This window comes from Mugil cephalus, chromosome 15, assembly GCF_022458985.1.
Source record: "Mugil cephalus isolate CIBA_MC_2020 chromosome 15, CIBA_Mcephalus_1.1, whole genome shotgun sequence".
NCBI lineage: Eukaryota > Metazoa > Chordata > Actinopteri > Mugiliformes > Mugilidae > Mugil > Mugil cephalus.
In genome coordinates this window covers 24530144-24550579 of record NC_061784.1, presented here as the reverse complement: position 1 = coordinate 24550579, position 20436 = coordinate 24530144, and the positions used below count along the sequence as shown (strand labels likewise).

At 42.2% G+C, this 20436-nt stretch overlaps 2 protein-coding genes across 2 annotated transcripts; both read left to right on the top strand.

Moving 5' to 3' along the window:
* Nucleotides 1–2773: 2773 nt before the first annotated feature.
* Nucleotides 2774–8600, top strand: serpinf2a (serpin peptidase inhibitor, clade F (alpha-2 antiplasmin, pigment epithelium derived factor), member 2a). The gene is made up of 9 exons (XM_047607584.1): nt 2774–2916; nt 3999–4067; nt 4151–4379; nt 4887–5030; nt 5114–5156; nt 5237–5382; nt 6780–6922; nt 7015–7210; nt 7925–8600. Exons 2-9 carry the CDS (start codon nt 4014–4016, stop codon nt 8368–8370), a joined length of 1401 nt encoding a protein of 466 aa, XP_047463540.1. The 5' UTR covers nt 2774–2916; nt 3999–4013; the 3' UTR covers nt 8371–8600.
* A 356-nt stretch (nt 8601–8956) lies between these two features.
* serpinf1 (serpin peptidase inhibitor, clade F (alpha-2 antiplasmin, pigment epithelium derived factor), member 1) lies at nt 8957–18527 on the top strand. Its single transcript, XM_047607606.1, has 8 exons — nt 8957–9111; nt 11431–11491; nt 12851–13043; nt 13513–13668; nt 14572–14775; nt 15311–15450; nt 15539–15749; nt 17890–18527. The coding sequence occupies exons 2-8, from the start codon at nt 11432–11434 to the stop codon at nt 18138–18140; spliced, it is 1215 nt and encodes a 404-aa protein (XP_047463562.1). The 5' UTR covers nt 8957–9111; nt 11431; the 3' UTR covers nt 18141–18527.
* Nucleotides 18528–20436: the final 1909 nt, after the last annotated feature.

Here is a 20436-nt window from a genome sequence, read left to right as displayed (position 1 = left end):
GATTCTATTATCATTTAAACTACGAGTGGATGTGAGTGGGTGTGTAAAGCTGCACACGTTGACAAAAAGAAATGAACACTAGTATTTGTAGTTCCTCTTTCTTCCCTCCCCCTCTGTCCTCTCTCTGAATGTTTGTCCTGTCGTCCTGCTGAGTTCTGAGTCAACCAGTTGAGTCTGCCAAAGACTTTATAAACACAGCTTAGATTTCACATATATTTAAATGTTGCATCAGAATGGAAACCACTCACCTCAGTCTTCTTGGATGAAGCAACGTACGTACTTTATATCAGAGGTCTTCATTATGTTTCAGGCTATGGACCCATGGACCCCCTACCTACTATATGGGTTCTACATTAAATTCAGTCTAGTGCTATTTATAAATAAACATTATTATTATCATTCCACATTCAGAATGAAGCTAGTCAAATAACACACAGGTTCAAATATTTCTTTATTTTATTTCTATTTTTTGCTCAAGTGTCAAAGCTATTTGGCCTCAGTAGTTGGCTGGTGGGAGATAGGGGCAGGGCCTACTGTGTCCAGGAGGCATTGATTGACAGGTCTTGGCTAGTTTGTGGAGTGCCTGCGCTGACCCCCTAAGGGTCACGGACCTCCTGTTGAAGACCTAAGCTTTATACATTATATTATAGTAAAATCAGATACAATACGGCTCCATATGTTACCTCAGATTATTTAAAAAATTCAGAATGTCATCCTAAAATCTACACAAATTTATTCATTATTAGTGGAATTAGAAGATATTCATGGTAATTATTCAGTTTTGTCACAACACAATTAAATTTAACAACCTATAGAATATATATTTACAGATTTAGACTCAGACTTTAGGCACAGAAACTGCTTTTTCCACAGATCCAGACAAATCAACAAACATGTTTCAGATGCAATTAAGTGTATTTATTCATTCTAAAATAAAAATAAACTTCAATAAATAAATAAAATATTTAATATGATACTTTTTTTTATCAGCACTTCAATTTAAGGCAGTTTCTTTGAATCTGTTTATTTATTTTGATCTCGTAGCGGCTTTTTTTTATTCTGTTATTAATGTAATTGTATCACTTTTTCTCTCTGTCTCTTTGCCTTTTATTATTTTTAGTCTAAGACTAAGGTCTTATTTTATTTTATTTCCTCGCTGTTGTTGGTTTTCTCCAGCCTCTGGTGTTTTAATGAATGCTGCTCTTATTCACAGATTATTAAATTGTGTGTCTGTCTGTGTGGGGTGAGGGGTGTAGGTGGAATTACTGGTCATTTTGCGTTAAAAGTGTTACAGAAATAAAGTCAGATTGATTTTTTCAGTTTGTCTTCTGCTGCCACCTGGTGGACACTTTAGAACAACAGAGAGTTTCACAGAATGAATCGGACTGATGACAGCTGAGGAAGTATTATTAAAAATAATATGTATATTATGATTTATAATATGAAATTATAAATCAGTGTGTGACTTTAAAGAGCTGAGAACGACTCCTGGTCCAGATCCTGGTTCACTCCTGTGAAAGGATTATAAAAACACGACTGAAGAGGCAGTTTGGTTCTATCGGATTAATACATATACACTCACGACTTATTAAAAATCTATTTTTTTATTTGTTGACAATGGTGTCCAATGTTCAAAGGTCTGGTAACCTGCTGATCGATGGTGCTCTGACAGCTTATAGACAATAAAATGGATCGAATGGTTGATAACTGACCCACAAGGATCAATATCTGACCTCCAGGTATCTGTAAATATTTTCCAACTCCAGGCTTTGTCTTTTCTTGTTTTAGGATTACAATACAGAAGTGTTCTATTCTAGTTGGATTATTTCTGGGTCTGCTTCCAGTCACATTATGAAAAAACAAAATGTTTTAAATGATAAATTATATTATTTTGTACATGGAGCTTGAGCTTTTTGCTCCGATAAACAGAAAGGGCAAAGTTAGCAGCAAGTGAATTAAAAACAGGAATTATCTTTCTAGGGAACAAACTAAAACTACATGTAGACTGAGTCAAGTGAATCAGTGAGTAAGTGAACAATCTGGCAAAAAGTCAGTTAGCAAACGTGACGCCAGATAACCAGCACCAACAAATAAGTGAGCCTGTCTTTATGTGGAGGATGTAAACCTTGATAAATAAATGGTAGCATGGCTGACAGTTACCTCCTGTTCTAAAATGAAAACATCTGCTTTTTCCAGACTTTAGAAATGTTTTGAGTGAGTGGGACTTGCTCTGCGGGGGCGTTCAACTGGAGAAGAACTGGACAAACAGTCGCCCACTCTTTCTGCTGAATGTTCAGAAGATTCAGTTCACAACACAGATTCTGTCTCTTAAAAACACTCATTATTACCTGAGCACTTTAGCTTAGCTTTTCTTTAGCTTTGTTAGCTTGGTTGTTTAGTTAAACCTTGCAGTTTGTTGCCACATTCACTTAAGTTTAGCTTCACTGTGAAGTTCAGACTTGGTGTCAACACAGTTAAAGTGTATTAAAATATAAAGCTAAAGTCACATAGAAGCTAATCAAGAACCTACTGAAAACAGAGGAGCCAGGCTGAAATATAACTAAACTAATGCCGACTAGAAAGCTGAACTAAAGAACAAAGCTTAGCAAAAGCAAACTTACCAACAACACTGAACTAAAGCAAGTTTCACAATAAAGTTTAGCTAAAAGAAACAAGTCAGTAATGTAAACAACTAAGCTGCAGTTTTACCTCTGTCTGTTTCTTTATTTTAACATTGTGTTGTGTTCAGAGGCACCAGGTTGATCATTAACTGACCAACAGGGGGGTGGCGGTGGTCGGGTCCAGGCACTACGCTCCAGCCTGGAGAGGTTCAACCATATCTGTCTTTACTCTCATTTTAATCATCTCATCTTTTAATCCCTTTAGTCCCACAGCGTCTGTCTCCACACAGAACGGGTGAGTTCGGACCATTCGGTTCATTTAGTTGGTGCCTGGAGAGAAATTTGAAGCTGATCATTTGCAAATACAACTAAAATAATTTATTTAAGAAGCCATGTAGCTTTTAATTTCAGATAGATGCCGTTTATGTTTATGAGGATGTGTATGGTGAGCAACTTTGGTGGATTCACATACGTAGTTCATGTAGTTCAGTGTATTCTGTGTTCTGTGTATTCAGAGTATTGCAGTTCAGCCAAAAAAGGCTCTGAAACAGTAACCTTTAGTCTGCTGGTAAACACAGGAAACCTCTCTGAAACCTGGGCTGAATCTAAATCTGCTCCACAGACACTGTGGTGGATGTTAGTCTGTTGGTCCACACTAAAATATCTTCACAAATACAAATCTTCTGCTGTAGGACTTATTCTTGTTCTATAGGTTGGTCCCTACAGTTATATGTAATATGACACGTAAGATTTATTGTAATCAATATGTTGTTTCCACGATAATCTATGATTATTTATATTTTTTAATTCAATATTCCCAGTAATTTCTTTTTCGTTATATTCACATCAATAAATTGATGTGAATAACTCAAATGGAAGTGAAAAGGATTTTCAACTCCCTTTCAGCATTATTCAAAAGCTCCTTTAATTAAATAAATTTGTATCACATTTAAACCAATCAGTTACATTACAAACATCATCAGTGTAGAGTATAAACTATTTTGGACCAGTCTCTGATCCCTTGGGTACCACACAGGGGATCTTTCTAAATCCTGACACATTGACGTCTGCCCTCTAGTAACTTTCCAACTAAGAATTTGTAGGGCCTCTTATCCCATATTTCTCTTTTTTTTTTCAATAATCGACTGTGATCTATAGAATCAAAAGTCTTCTGTAAATCAGTATAAATACCCACTGAACATCCATTATTTTGACTATTTCTTCTGTTGATGACAAGCAGATATAATTCTGCTTTGGGTTTTGATGTTTCTGTCAACTTCTGCTCTACTTCGAGATGATGCTAGAATGAAATGTTAGCTATGTTCAACCACTGCTTATCCACATCCTATCATTGCCAGTCGTGTGTTTGTTTTCCAGGTTGGCTGTTTGGAAATGAAGCTGTGTCTTCTTCTTCTCTTGCTTTGTCTCTGCCGCCTGGGACTGACTGTAAGAACCAACTCGACAGAGTAGCGAATATTTCAAGTGCTAACAGGAATGTCTTTAATGTACGTCTTTATGTAACTCTAAAGGAGCCCACTCCAGCGCCTTCTGATGTTTCCGACATTGTAGATGAAAAGGAGGAGACAAAGGTTCACATCTGTGGAGGAGCGATCAGCCCCGAGGAGCACCGAGCGATAGGAGGCGCCATTGAGCGACTGGGATTAAAGCTCTTGGAGAATCTTCCCATTGGGCCACAGCAGCCAAACGTCATCATCTCACCTCTCAGCCTGGCCTTTGCCCTCGCTCACCTCACATTAGGTTAGTCAGGAAACTTTCTACCCGATGAGCCAGTCGTCTACACAACAGTGGTTTGTACAAAAACAGGCTGCACCTCTGCACCATCAATAGCATTTATTAGTGCTCCACTATCATGCTAACACAGCCTTTCATACAATAGACAACCAATTAATGAATAGGGATGGGTCTGGTTCAGGTTTTATCTGATAACTTTTGAAACGGTGCTGGTGTTTAAAGTCAGATGTTTAATCTAATTCCAGGTGTTGCCTCTCTTGTTGCAGGTTGACCAGTCTGACATGCTGCATGTGTAGCGTCAACACAGCAATAGAGCTAAGGGGGCTAAGCTAATTAAAAACTCACTGGCACCAAATGAAGCACCCAGATCTGCGTTGTTTTTCAGTCTGGTTACTAGTATCAGTACCCATCCCTACTGGTGACGGCCTGAGTGTAGTTCTGAACCTGACATGCAGATTCTGAGAAGTTTTGTTTAGGAGGTTAAACCTTTCCTATATCTGATTTTTCTCTCAGGTGCTCGCAACGAAACAGAAAAGCTGCTGCTTCAGAGCCTCCATGCCCACAGTCTTCCCTGTTACCATCATGTACTGGGAAGCCTCATACCTCATTTCAGCCACACATCACTTGAGTTGGCAACACGGATGTACCTGAAGAAAGGTGTGAGCTGGCGTGTTGAACTGAACTGCAGAAGATTGGTTTAAATCTGGACTCACATTTTCTATTTTCTTTCTTCATCTCAGGATTTAAAGTGAAGTTGTCCTTTGCTGAAGAGTCTCTGGCCAGGTAAACAGAAACTACACCAAGTGATACATTCTCTCTGTTCCTCTGTTTATTGGCTGATATGCGCCATGTTGATTTTTCAGGTACCAATCACGGCCTGTTCCTCTGGTCTCTGTGGAGGAGGTCAACCAGTGGGTGGAGAATGCCACCAATGGTCACATTCCAAACTTTCTGGAAAGCATTCCACATGATGTGGTGCTAATGCTCATGAACGCCGTTTACTTCAAAGGTAAACAGTCCCACCAAAAACCCACGAGTGTGATGGTTTACAAAGTTCACAAATGGGGCATTGCAGGAACAATGAGGCTGTCTGTGGTTGTTACACATAAAACTGTTTGATTCTGTGACTGGTGGCTTGATACGTAAAATAATTTTCCCATATTGATGTATTTAACCCATCGGTTCACCTAAAGAGGAGTTTGGAGGTTAGCAGCTTGCTTGCGATGCCAACCCAAGACCTTACAACTCAAAAGCTGCTACGCTAACTCTTTCTGCCCCTTATAGTTTTGTTCTTGGAGCAGTGGGTAGTAATGCAAGCTGTTTTGGGAGTTTGGGTGCTTGTTCAGGGCACCTACTCAGCCATGAACATAAAGAGGACCAAACCTCATGGTCCAAAAGGCCACTGCTTCCCCCACCACGACGATGAGCCCTTAATGAATCACTGTCCTACTTAGTGTCTCAATATCAAAGCCAGTATTTCTGCAGAGTTTCATCAAGTTCATTGATTCCATTTATCTTCTTTTAAATATTTGGACTCAATAGTCCTAAAACCCAGTGGCAATTGTCCAAAAAGAGCAGTTTTGTCTATGAGGTTCAGATCTGACCAGACTAGACATTGAAAATGGAATCGTGTGGTGACTGTGATGATGACCAACCATGACCATTACCGAAGCTTGGAAATAGAATACCTCCACTGTAACAGATCCAAACCACAAGTGGAAACAAGGAACACCTGAACTTGGCAAACTTGTACATTGGGGAAACAAAACAACCCATTCACAAAATGCATGACTCAACACGAGAGATCCATCCCCTCAGGTCAGGATTCAGCTGTTGACAGAGGACACTCTTTAGAGGATGTCCATATTTTATCTAGAGAAGACAAATGGTTTGAAAACTGAGTGAAGAGAAACATCTATGTCAAACCTCAGGCTGTTGATCGTTGATGTTCCCAATTCATTGGTTGTTAGGAAAACCACTGATTAGGAAAGTAAACTGATTCCTCCAGACTCTGGTCATGTGACCTTCAGATGGACACCAACCACACATTCACCCAAATAGATGTACCATTTAGGAAATGTCTTCTAGAAACAGTAGACGCTTTTGAATATACCATGACTAGGAACCTTTACATACCCTACACACACTATGAGCATAACAAGTCATACGACTCTTTTCACTGAGTCACGAATGAGACTCTAAGGCTGCTACAGTTTGTCCAACACTGATACTGAACAATCTACCAAGACTAAAGGGAGGAACCAAAGTCTCACAGTAACAGCATCACCCTAATGTAACTGGACATCTGAGGCCTCTTAAACAAGAGAAGTGATACAGTGTCAAGTGCCACTTTAATGGCACAGATTAGGATTGACTCCCACTTACTTTACTTGTTCTGTTTGTTAGGTGAATGGCGGACCCAGTTTGACCCCCAAGCGACGTCCAAGGGAGTTTTCTACATAGATGATGAGAACTCGGTCTCAGTGGACATGATGAAGTCTGCTCAGTACCCTCTACGCCTACTGGACGACGTAGAACTGGAAGCACAGGTAACCCCGACATCCACTGATCCATTATTGATGGTCAGAGCCATGAATGTCTTGAGCACCGTACCAATGCATGCGTTACACATGTTCTCCAGGTTGCCAGTTTTCCTTTTAAGGGGAACACCAGCTTCTTGATCGTCCTACCCAGAGGAAATGTGTCGCTAGTGCTCCCCAGACTGAACATCTCTGACCTCTACAGACGACTACCTCAGGAGAAAACAATGCAGGTCAACCTACCCAAGGTGAAGCTGCAGTACCGCCAGGAGCTTCAGGAGGCGCTGACCAGCATGGGTGAGAGTTTATTTGATCTTACCCACATATTCAACCACGTTTTTAAAATCTAACATATAACAGCTGCACATGTGCAAACATGAGGCAAAATTGCATGAATACTCAGACAAGACAGGAATAATTTTCTGGGAAAAGAGGTCTAAATGTGTTCTTTTTGACTGACAGTGAGTTCTTGTGTCAGTGTTTTGGCATTGTGCATTCATAAAACTCCTCATACACAAAAATTTACAAGGATTTGTAGCTAGGGTAGTTCTGGTCAGCAGGAGACCCACTGGTCAAACTGTGGCTAGAGGCTTGTTTCAGTTTGGATCCAAGTTCTGGATGATCCGTCCTTCTTCCTCTAGAAGTTAATTCTGTTCTACCTCCACCTCCTACCTCCAATTACTAACAATAATTAAATTCAGCTCCATCGTGGGTTCAGACTTTGTGAATGCTAACTCTGCAAAGAGCTAACGTCACAGTGTTGTTTAAGAGTTTTTATCTGTCCCATCCACTAATATGGTGGGGGAGTTGTTCCACATGCTTTGGATACCACAGGACATGCTTTAAACCTCTAGGCTAAGTTTGGTTGAAGTTGTTTTGCTGAATGTCCAGCAGTGTATTGTAGTTGGGGCAGGATTTGTAAGTTTTCCAAATGATCAGGCCCAGTTTCGACCGAGCAAGTGGAGACGTGAAGGCGATCAACCAACGATGTGATGTTCTTGTCTCTGTCAGGTCTCGGTTCTCTCTTCTCTGCTCCTAACCTCACGGGGATTTCGGACCAGCCCCTCCGGGTGGCGGCGGTGCGCCATGCCACCACTGTGGAGCTCAGTGAGGAAGGCGTCGAGTCCTCCGCCACCACCGTTGTGACGACCACACGGTCCATCTCCATCTTTTCCGTCAGCTCACCGTTCCTCTTTGCCCTCATTGACGACGTGTCCCTGACTCCGCTCTTCATGGGCGTGGTCACAAACCCCGCCCCCAACAATGAGCCCATGCTTAATGATGAGCCCCAACGCAATGGCACCTTAAGTGATTTGGATAACAACAGGTTACGCGAGGCCAAGCCAGCAGAGGGCAGCACTGGGCCTCCATGCAGCGCCTCCACCACTGAGAAGAAACAGGACCAGACAGATGGCAGCGAAACCTGCTCCAAACCACAAGACTGGGTTCCTATCTGAGTTGGAAATCTGATCGGCGAGTTAGATAAGAACGCCCCTTTCATATCTGTCAGATGAATACAGTGTTAGCTTAGCATAAAGACTGGAATACATAACCCTCAAGAAGCACCTCTACCATTCACCAATAAACACTTTGCTCCTCGTCTGTTTGTCTTTTCTACACCGAATATTTCCCAAACGTCTCCTTTCAAGGAAATTCAGACATGATAATAATAAAACATAAATACAGACTCATTGTGCGTAGAGTCACATTTTCTGATGAGATTAAACAAAATGTTCAGTGATGCCGAATTACTTTTCCTGAAAAAACAAAGAAATTTTTTTTTTTTATTATTTTGCAGAGGTTTTATCTATTTGTGTTTTACACTCACACATGTGAATGAACCACTGCACAGTTCTTATAAAAAACGAGTTCCTCTGTCCGTCTCAAGGCAGATCTGATGCTGTGATCTTGTAGTCTTAACTCATTCCTGTCTACCTAACCCCTGTGATTGCTGGAGCTTCTTGGAGCCAGCAGAGGTTGCTCTGTTGATTCGGATCCAGCAGATTCTGTTGATCTTGCGCGTCCCCGGCGCTCTGTTGGCAGCAGTTGGATGCGCGCAGCCGCGGGCGCGGAGCCGGGAGGCGTCGTCGGGACAGAGGTTGTCCTCATCAGCAGCTACAGAGATTCAGAGACACGATACTGTCCTCATCAGCGGCCACAGAGACACTGAGAGACGTGAACCACCCGGGAGCGGAGAGGTGAGTGGCATTTACGCGCTTTGGCTCATTTTGCGCCTTTACGCACGACTTTTAACTTTGGTATTCGATGCGTTTGATCATGAGGAAACAGATTAAAAGCGGAAAAAATTTGCAGCTTTGATCAAAAAAGTCAATCATGAGCCTCGACTTAAAGTCTGATGTCAAAGACTTTAAAGACTTTTAATCTTTTAGCGATTGGAAAAAACTCCTCACAGCCTCCGTCCAGGATGACATCAAGAGGATTGTATGTCGTCTCCAGACTTCTTCTTGCTCCAGCTTTTCCTTCTGTGCTCTGCCAAAACCCCCACCCCAGCTTTTCCCCTCAACAGGTTATATAATAGCCGTGAGTGGAGCAGAGCCAGTCTTCTCCTTAAACTAGCTTTGTTTAAAGTGGCGTTTGTATCATATTTAAAGGTGTGGTGAAGATTTTTTAAACCATTATGAACTCTGGTTGTTTGGAGCTGTATAGACCTTTGAGCCAAACGCAACATCTGGGATAATATAAGGGTGACTGACCTCAAATTTTAAAAGTCCCCGATGAGATATCAGAGAGTTAAAGAGCAAAAACTTTCCAGTGACAAGTTTGTGCAGGACGCAGCTTCTGCTGAGTCAGCTGTTCATCTACAGGAACCCTGCAGGTCTCTAGAGACGAACCACCACAGCTGCAGAATCATTTAAGCACAGGAGACGACATTAAAGAAAGGCGGGAAATAATAGTATGGGGTTTTCTTGTTTATCAGCATCAAAACTTAAGAATCTGAACATTTTGACTCACAATGATTTAAATAGAATGGTTTTAAAATGAAAAATGACATTGAGAAGGAGCACAAGAAAAACCAGAGCCCTGTTTGTAGCCATGCAGTGATGGAGGTGTTAGACAGTATCTAGTGTGATGTGGATGTGTGGTGAGGTGGTGGTAGGAGATGATCTGGACAGAATCCATGGAGTCACTCAGGCCAAAGGCTGCAGACAAACAACAACAACAACAACAACAACAACAAACACTGAACTCTGCAACGGTTAAAAGAAGAGAAGAGTTTCCTGGAGACTAATCTTCCAGAGAGGGTTAGGGAGTTTATGACAGCGTTGGAGGACCAGAACATTTTTGGAGCAGAGAACACAAGGTATGAGCTCATCCCTCCACATTAACTCTGACTGGAAGAAACATGAAGAAACAAGATGAGTTTAGCTTTAAGGGGAGAAAGGATGAAAGAAAGTGTCTGGGTTTCCTATCAGCCCAGCTTCAGTAGACAGTCCTTGTTTATTCAACCTGTGACCTACTGAGGGTTAAACCTGTTCAGAGCTGGTTTTAGGGTAAAGGTCAGGGTTAGGTATCCCGTCCTCAGAGACATAGAAACAGGAGTTAGTGTGTGTGTGGTCTGAGGTTTGCTTTTTTCCGCTTTTTTTGTGAAACCACTAGAACCAGGTCCAGATGTGAGCAGAACAAAAGAGTCATTGTAAGACTGTCAGTACTGAAGCCAAAACCTTTAGGGCCATAACTCACTGTGAAGGTCAGGACGCTGGTTAAAGTCTGGTGCTATAATTATGAAGCGTCGTCTCACAGCGATAAACGTTTCTGTCTGAATTCTTTTGGATAATTTCCTCTTGAGATTTGTCCAAAAAGCGTTTAAAAAGGTAGAGTTACTCTGTAAGTCCAGTTGCCTTTTTAAACTCTTTATTTAGATATACCATGAGCTGGAAGACTGAGAAGCTTCTCAGACTCTTCAGATTCTCTTCAGATTTGCTTTAGTATTCACTGAAGAGAAGTTAGGAGCTCTCATTTAGATGCAGAGGACCTCCATGCAGCAGAGAATACAGCTCTGAAATAATCTACACAGGCATTGCTGTTTTAAAAAATATACTTCTAAAACTTTGGTGTAATCGTGAGGCTGAATGTGACCTCCATAGACTAGTGTGGTCAAGATCTTTGGAGATTAGAAGATGGTCAGAAAAAAACCCCAAAATGTTGCTCAGAGCAGGTCAAGAATAATCGCTTGTTATTGTCTTTGACCTCGAATAGAAGTCACATCAACAGAACATTAGATCTTAACCTGTGAGAGTCTTTCCATCTGGTACTGGATCTGGATCATGTCTCCAAGTCTCCATCCATGTGTTCCTGGTTCTGGTCCAGTGGTAGGTAGAGATCCATCAGAGACAGCAGCTGATACGATATTCTACTGACCACATGGTGGCGCTGCTGGAACATCACAGGACCCTGAACCCGTTCATCTCACAAACCTTTTTGTTAAGACTGAAAAAGTTTAGACTTAATCAAAATGCCCTTTTGTTCACTACTGGACCTTTGTGTTTGTGTTCCAGGATGAGGCGAACAAGCGTCCTTCTGGTGTTTGGAGTCATCTTGAGCTTCTGCCGGGCTCAGGTATTCACCCGTCCTCATGTCATGATCTCGTACAGCTTCCGGTCTCCAGACTGAACGCATGTTAAACGTCTCATGTCAGGAACTCTGCAGTTTAACCCAAACTATGGCCTGTTCTCCGTTTTTAATTGTCCTGCAGTGAAATTAGAACATATAACAGAACCAGTCCCAACACACACAACTAATTTGAGCTTTTTTATTTAGTTTAGCTCCTTAAGACAAGATTATTCAAAAAAAAACTTATTCCACAAGAGAGCAAGAGAGTGCAGAATATTTCAGTCATGTAATGTTTCTTGACAGAAAACAAGGGGGAGAGTGTCTGGTTGAGATAAAATGAAACTGTTGCTGTGATGAAAGAGTAGAATATTCAACAACACCATGAAACCAGACATCAGAGCGACACTGGAGCCCAACGACAGCAGAAAGTTCAGCTAATAGCAGCTGCTTTTATCCATGCTAACACACACAAGAAAATATCCTTCAACCCATTGTCCGACAGGGAAACCTTTCTCAGTTGGTGACTTCATAAAAAACGTTCCTCACTGAAGTTAAAGTGTCTGAAAGAAGATGCCACACATCGGTTAACCCTTTTTTTTTAATTTACGTTAAGAATGAGAATAAGAATAATACAATGAAATGTGATTTCATTTCGTCACAGTGGTGTAACAGCATACATACATGGATAATTTAAACAATGGAATAAAAAGAACAGAATAAAACGTTATCGCACGCTTTCATATTTCACACTGTCCCACAGTCACCAGCTTATTCAGTTTTATTCGATTTGATTTTATTCCAGGAATCAGGAACCATCTGTGGTAATGTGGTTCCTGGTTCCTCTCAGTGAGGTTTAGTGTCATGTGGTTTTCATTGAGCCAATCAGAGAAGATCAAGGAAACATTGTCAGGTCTAATCAGGGTCTAATGTGGTCTACAAGGTCCCCCCTCTGAACTGGTTTATTAGGAACCATGATGAAGAACAAGTGTCCTGATGTTTCTAATGTGATGATGTTGAGAAGTGTCTGAATCAGCTCTGATGTTCTAATGTGACAAATACATGTTTACATTAGTTTAAGGACCAGGAACCAGATATGAGACCAGAACCAGATATGGGACCAGAACCAGATATGAGACCAGGAACCAGATATGAGACATTCATTCATCTGGATTTAACACAAGGGAATTAGAAAATTTGAAGAAATTCACAAAAAAGCCTTTTCATATTTCACAATAGCAAAACAAACAAAATTGATAATTTCCACGTATTTCAATGAGTGCAGTATAAAGGGTTAATAAGTCCAACATTCACCTCTCCCATTGTTCCCTCTGCTCCTCAAATAAAGACAAATAAACTGTGTTTCAGTCGGAGACGGGAGGCGATGAGACCGGGGAGGAGGAACACGTGGAGCTCTTCACAACTCCGGCGGCAAAGATGGCCGCCGCCACCTCAGACTTCGGCTACAACCTGTTCCGAGCGTTGGCGAGCAGCGAGGCAGCGAGCAACGTCTTCTTGGCCCCCATCAGTGTGTCGGCGGTGCTGACTCAGCTGTCCATGGGTGAAGACACAAACACACCACAAACTAAATCTATGACCGTCATGGTGTGTACGGGCTTCATCGGCCACAACGGCTGAAAATCTGTTTTCATCTGCTTCTTCCCAGAAATCAGAAGTTTCCTCTGTTCTCTTCTCTCTCTCTGTCTCTGTCTTCATTTTGATTTGTTTGCTGGATTTAGCTACAAGCTAATTTCCATCAGACGCAAAGAGACACAGCAGCAGATACAACTACTAAGATCTCAGTAGAATAAATAAAGGACTAAAAGTGGCCTTAGAGGATACCAGTGCTGATCAGACTTCAAACATGTTCACAGGTTTGATCTGTTTTCTAAAGCAGTGAACACACGTGCTTGAGGCAGAAAAAGATGGAGGTGGGACAGAATTATCATGGAAAGAATAACTTTTAGCTGGAGTGGATATCTGTGACACCATGTCAGGGCACTGATCCTCCTCCCCGACCTCTGTCCCAGGAGGATCTGAGCACGCTCAGAGGCAGCTGCACCGGGCCCTGAGGTACCACACCCTGCAGGACCCTCAGCTCCACGGGACCCTGAAGGACCTGCTGGCCTCAGTCCAGACACCGGGGAAAGGCCTGAGCGCGGCCGCTCGCATCTACGTGTCAAGACGTGAGTTCATTTTTCAATCTGGCTTCACATCATGAGCGCTGATAGCTATTATTTTTAATAAGGCTGTTAAAATGAATGCAGATTAATCCTGGTTAATGTGATTAATGAAGCATCTGCAGCAGAACGACTGTGAACATGTCTCAGTTTGTCCAAGTAGCGTTAGCGTTAGCACCAGCTGGAGACACATAAAGTATTATCACACTCTGCAGGAAGGAGTTTTCTTTCCAGCTTCAAATAGCACATTAACCAAGCCAAGCATACGTTAGTCAGGGATTCTGCTAGCACTTGGGCTAACGCGCAAAAGACAAGACAAACTGGGGTCGCTGCAGTTACTGGTCCCAGAGAATGAGGTCAGCTGAATCCCTGAATACACTGAATGAGCAGGTTCTTCCATCCATGGAGTTTTTCTTCCATATTCCAAGATGATAACACCAGGATTCACGGGGCTCAGATAGTGAAAGAGGTTCAGGGAGCATGAGACCAGACCAGAGTCCAGACCTGAACCCAGAGAGAATGTTTGGGATGAGCTGGAGACTCAGACTCTGACATCATCAATACAAGATCTGAACTAAAAACACTGATGGAAGAAACCTGGAGACATTGGAGAAGCTTCTTATTGAATCAATGGAGTCAAAGCTGGTGGCGCACCACCCACAGACTAGAGGGGAGGAGCTCCGCCCACAGACTAGAGGGGAGGAGCTTCACAGACTAGAGGGGAGGAGCTTTTATGTATTTATTTTGGTCAGGGAGTGTATCTGAGCTTTAACCTCTAACCTCTGAGATATTTTCAGGACATCAGATGCTTCAGTGACTGGCGAGTTAAAATTCTTGCCTTTTAGCGTCTTGTTTTTGTAGCAGTTTCGAACCTGTGACCTTCTTTTGGGTCTGACCTTCCTCTCTCAGGACTTCGTCTGAAGCCGGACTTCACAGCGCTTGTGCAGCAGCAGTACGGCGTTAGTCCCAAGGTGCTACTGGGAGTAACCAAAGACGTGAAAGAGATCAATGACTGGGTGTCTCAGCAGACCGGCGGGAAGGTGCAGCGCTTCCTGTCCAAGGCCCTCCCCCGACCCACCGGTGTGAGTCCCGTGAGCGCCGCCTACTTTAAAGGTACGTCCTCAGAGCGGGAGCTACATCTTTACTTATAACGTTACCTTAATGGTAAACGTTAACCGTCCTGCAGCGCCCCCTGCTGTGTGGAGGCCATTTTGTTTTGCTGTCGGTCAGTGTGAAGTTTGTTGAACCAGAATGTGTGAAATGACCTTTATATTTTACACTTACACTACAAAAAACATAAAATGACAAATAAAGTGAAAATAAATGAATAAAATAAAAGTCATCATTTTAAAATTTGTTTAAAAAAAAATAAAAAATTTACAAAGGTGTAATTCAGTAAACCCATAAAAAATAAAATAAAACAATAACTTCCAAATTGTTGAAAGAAAGAAAATAAATAAATAAAACAGATTGACACTGATGTGGGGCTCCTAGCAGACATATAGATGTGGAGGCTATAACACTGTGATCCACAGCTTGGGATAATGTATGACCCATATATCATATACAGGTGACATCCGTCCAGAATGAGCTGCTGCTCTGCTGTTTCATCTTACAGCCACATGACGGCTCAGTTTTCTGTCTTCAGGGAAGTGGGCGACTCGCTTCGGTCAGAGTGGACAGCTGGAGGACTTCCAGGTGGACGGGAGTGCACCTGTTCGTGTTCCAATGATGCAGCAGGATAACTACCCCGTGAAGATGGGAGTGGACTCAGACCTGAGCTGCACAGTGAGTCGCGGTCAGCGTCATAGTTTTCAGGTAAACCAGAGCAGGTGTCTTCATGGTTCTGTGGATGCCGCCGTGTTCTTTCCTCCAGATCGCTCAGATCCAGATGCAGAACGACGTCAGCATGTTCATCTTCCTCCCGGACGAAGTGACGTCCAACTTGACCCTAGTGGAGGAGAGTCTGACGGCCGAGTTCGTTCAGGATCTGTCTATGACACTGCTTCCTGCACAGGTGTTGCTGACTCTTCCCGTCCTGAGGCTCAGCTCCTCCAAAGACCTCCTGCCTCTGCTGGGCAACCTGGGTCAGTCTGAGCAACTCCACAACTCTCCACAGAATCAAATCTAGACTCATCTGCTGCAGAAAATCATTCCACTCCTGTTTGATCAAAGCTGCAGTAATCAGCCTTTAAAAGAAATGGAAAATATTTGAGGGCTTTGCTAGAAACCAACAATCACTTCCTGATCTCACTTGAATCTAAGTTGATCCAGATCACTAGAGCACCAGGCGTCTTTTAAAGAAAGCTTCTACCCTTTGTGATACCATGGTCTGGGTGAATCCTCCACTCTGATTGGCTGCGGGGTGAACATTAAAAGGGGATGATGGACACCCATAAAGACATTCCAGTCAAATGACCTGATGACAGTTGTAAATCACTGCGCTGGCTCAAACGCTTTGGTAACCGTGGCAACAGGGACACAGACACAGACTCTGTCCAGTCGACCAAGGAAGGAGGAGAATATACAGTGTTGACAGTGTTAGGAGTCTGACAGATGCCATTAATTGCCACTTAAGAGACGTAAACATCATTAGCGACAAGGTGTTCAAGACAAGTGATGCTGTTTTCAAGCGCTACAGGAAGAGAGGGAAAGACACCAGCTTCCACTGTCCTCATATCCCTAAGTCAGACCTTAAAGAAATCAGAAGTTCATCTTTCTTGCAATAAAAACGATTTAGGAAACTATCAGTTCACTCTGTGGAAATTTCGCATGATCCTCTGGACACACGCAGTAATAAGTTCACTGGCCTCTGAAATTATACTTGGTATCGCTTAATGTAATGTTAAATAGTCGCTCAGCCGCGTGAAAAATGTATGATTTAAACGGTAAAAAAAACCATTAACGTATTAATAATTGACCTAATATTTATTTATTTTGTAAGTGACCATGGTATAAGCGGGTTAATGTCCTTCGAGGTGTCCATTATCTTAAATTAATGGACTTCACTTCACGTCGGACGGTTCACGCCTCCGCGTCGTCCATTAGTTTCAGATAATGGACACCTCGTTGGGCACTAACCCTTACTTCTCCCACTACCTGTTTTGCAGTTGCTTGGTTAGAAAAACTATGTCCATGCGAGGTTTCTGACATCTCAGGTCTAGTATTGGACAATACCAAATTGTTACCAAAACACAGCACTGAATTAGCAGTGAACTGTGTCTCATTGAGTGAAAAATATTGGTTTATTTAAACAAATATTAAATAAACCAATTGGTAAAACATGTAAAGAAATATAACTAAACCTGCACGCTACTAGGTGGAAACTTCTCACCTCTTTCCTTCGTCTCCTTCAGAGTTGCCTGCTTCATACCGCCTCCCTTTTTGTTTATTCGGTTCAGTGGACTCAGCATGGTGCTCTTCAGATGCTTCATTAAGTTTGTTGTGTTATAGCCTCAAGTTTTACCACGTAGCCGTCAAATGCATTGGTTGAGGTAGCATCAAACGGTTCCAGATGGCTGATCCTTGCAATCACTCCATTTTGAAAACATGAACAGCATAGAATTAGAGTGAATAGATCTGCCCTATGGCTCGAGCCCATTGTCACTGATAGGAATGGGTATGGTTCAGGTTTTACCTGATACTTGAGTCAAACTGGTGCTTTTGAAACGGTGCCAATGCTTAAAGAATGAAAACATACAAAATTTTATTTTTAAGGCATTTTGTGACGTGCAAGTTGAAGAGAATATTAATTTAATAATATAAATGAATCAATATAAAATAAACTTTCATAATTCTCTTAATAAAACCCGTGGTGTGGGGTCTGTCAGACATCAGAGACGCTACATCTCTGGTCTTTTAATAAAATGCTATGCTAATGCTATGTGTGGTCAGATGTTGAATCTAATTCCAGGTGTTTCCTCCTTGTTGCATCTTTAGAGGTGAAGTCCAGACAAACTTTAGACAAACGTTTGGTCTCAGACATGTTGAAGCTTCACTTCCATCCATGCAGCAATAGAGCTAAGGAGGCTAAGCTAATTAAAAACTCACTGGCACCAAATGAAGCACCCAGATCTGTGTTGTGAGTATCAGTACGCATCTGATACCTGATCTAGAATTTTCCTAAACATGGTTAAATCTTGTCGTATGAACAAAACTGGTGGAACGTGTTTCTTTCAGGTTCAGGTCATCATCACTACATCTTTGACCAAGCCTTCTTCCCTGCAGGCCTCTCTGATTGGCTGGCTAACCCGGAGCTGGAGAAGGTTGTGGCTCAGCCTGGCAAGCTCGGCAGCCTCATGCACAAGGTTGTGATGGAGACGGCCCCTGAGGGGAACCAGTACCCGAGCGCCACCTCGACTTCCAGCCACCTGACGTACCGAGTGGACCGGCCCTTCCTCTACCTGATCAGGGACGAAGCTTCGGGGGCGTTGCTCTTCATCGGCCGGGTGGTCAACCCCAAAGCCCTGACAATATAATTCAATATACGTATTTCTATCCTTGTGAGGACCTTTCAATGATGTAATGTATCACTAGTCCCAAGTCTTAACCCTGAACCAGGCCAATGAGGAAGTGAGGGCTGTTCAAAAGGTCCTCACTTTCCCAAAATGTCATCAATCTGATTATCTAGGACTCAAACCAGTTCCCCAGAAAGTTAGCTGTGCAAGAACACACACACATACTCTTAGCAGGTCCTAGGAGGGATTTCAGGTGTTTGCAAGAATATTTGATTTGATTTTTACTTTTCATGTTGAAACACGTTAATCTGACCAGATACTCAAACACGCTGACGACACTCTACTAATGTTTCCTAAGAAATGTTGTCATGTGCGTTAAAAAGAAATAAATGAGACAATGAAACCAAACTGATCTCCTGCTGATACTTCAATGGGCGGTAGGTAGAGATCCATCAGAGACAGCAGCTGCTACAATATTCTAGTGACCACACGGTGGCGCAGCTGCTCATTTATAGACAGGTCATCTTTTCTACTAGTGGCTGAATGAGTGAGTTTAACTTCTCTTCTGGTCAGTAGGTGGTTCTTTAATGGGACCAAGGACTCACTGTGTGTTCACATTAAACTAAGGAATGAGGTCACATGCGTCCAGACCACCTCCACATGTGGACTGAGACCAGATCAATGTTCACACCTGGACTCTGACCTGGAAAGAGACCAGATCAACCAAGACAGATGTTAATTCCAGGTCTGAATGTGGCCCGGAACAGAGATTCTGAAATCCTCTCTCACCATCATAGCTTTAAGATTAGTTTGTTTTGTTGTTTTTTTTTTGCACCAGGGGGCGACAAACACTTTCACAAGCCTGACAGACTTTCTTTCTGTTTAATGTCTCCATGGCTGTGGGACATAAATAAATAAATAAAAACCTCTTAACTGAATCGTGTGGAAACAGAGGAGAGGGAACACACCTGGAAGAGCTGGAGCAGAGGCAGCAGGTGAAGACATGAGCAGGTGTGAAAACTGAGCCCTGATTAGATGATGAGGAGCAGATGGAACGGAGGAAGTGGGTCACTGCTAGTGTGAAACTCCAGAAGTCAGAAAGACGAAGCAGCAACTTCAGACTTTAACCACCTGAGACGGGAGCTTTTGTTTGCTGTGTGTTTTTAATTTCCTAAGAAGTATAAAAACTAAGCATCATGTGTGAACAGAAGGTAGTTATTGTGAGGAGGACTGTGTCACTGTGTATTATGGTAAAGTCAATAATGTGTAACAAAATATAAAACTGTTCATTTTCTCATGCCTGAAATTAAATCAAATGAGTACTTGCTAATTAGCGACATAGTAGCTCATTACTATTGACAGAACTTATTACATTTGCAAGTCATATCAAACTAGAAAGGTTAATAAGGGTAAATAAACAAGTTCCATCCATAAACTTGATGAGGTTCTGAACCTTGACCACCAGCTGTAAAATGAATCAGATGAAATGCCCACTATCATGTTAGGATAGATTAGATACGCAAATAAAGTGTCTACTTCTGAGGACAACAGGTCTAAATGAAGCTGAATAAGCTGTCAAACCTAAAACCTAAAAATATGAGGACACCTTTTTGATCTTTTTATTTCTGGCCTTCAGGAATGTTTCTATCCTACTGCCTCCTCTGTCGCCATCTGTGAGTTGAGCAATTTGAGCCCGTGACCAGCGTTGTTCAACACAAAGAGGTTCAAGAGGAAACAACTTCAAACAACAACATCTGACAGGAAACTGGCTGCAGCCTGTGGGTCAGAGGTCGATTTGCTCCAGAATACTTCAACGCTCAGACGTCAAACACTTCTTCACTTGTGAATAAAGAGGTGATTCAAGGTGGTTCTGTGCGCCCTCCATCCACCCTGACCACCTCTGACCTTCAGCTCTGATTAATAAATGTGCTGCTTCTCTCATTGACGGTGGAAATAATGAAGCTGGCGATTAGTGTAAACACATAATTGATCTATGGACATCATTTGTCAGATAAGAATCAGGAAATACTTGATTGTTGAGAATATTTGTACATACAACTGGATGCTGCTAAGATTGCAAGTAAGAAAATATAAATAAGAAAATAAAACAAGCGAAAACCAAAAGGCTATATAGAGCGCAGATACAGGGCTGCTGGAGTCTGAACATGACTAGCTTAGCATAGCATGGAAACATGTTCCCAAACAACCCAAAAATACCTTCACCAGCATCTGAAACGTCAGTGATTATCAGCTGTTTTTGTCTGTTTCCTGATAAAGCTGATGATATCATTAGCATTTAGCTCAGAGCAGTGCTAGC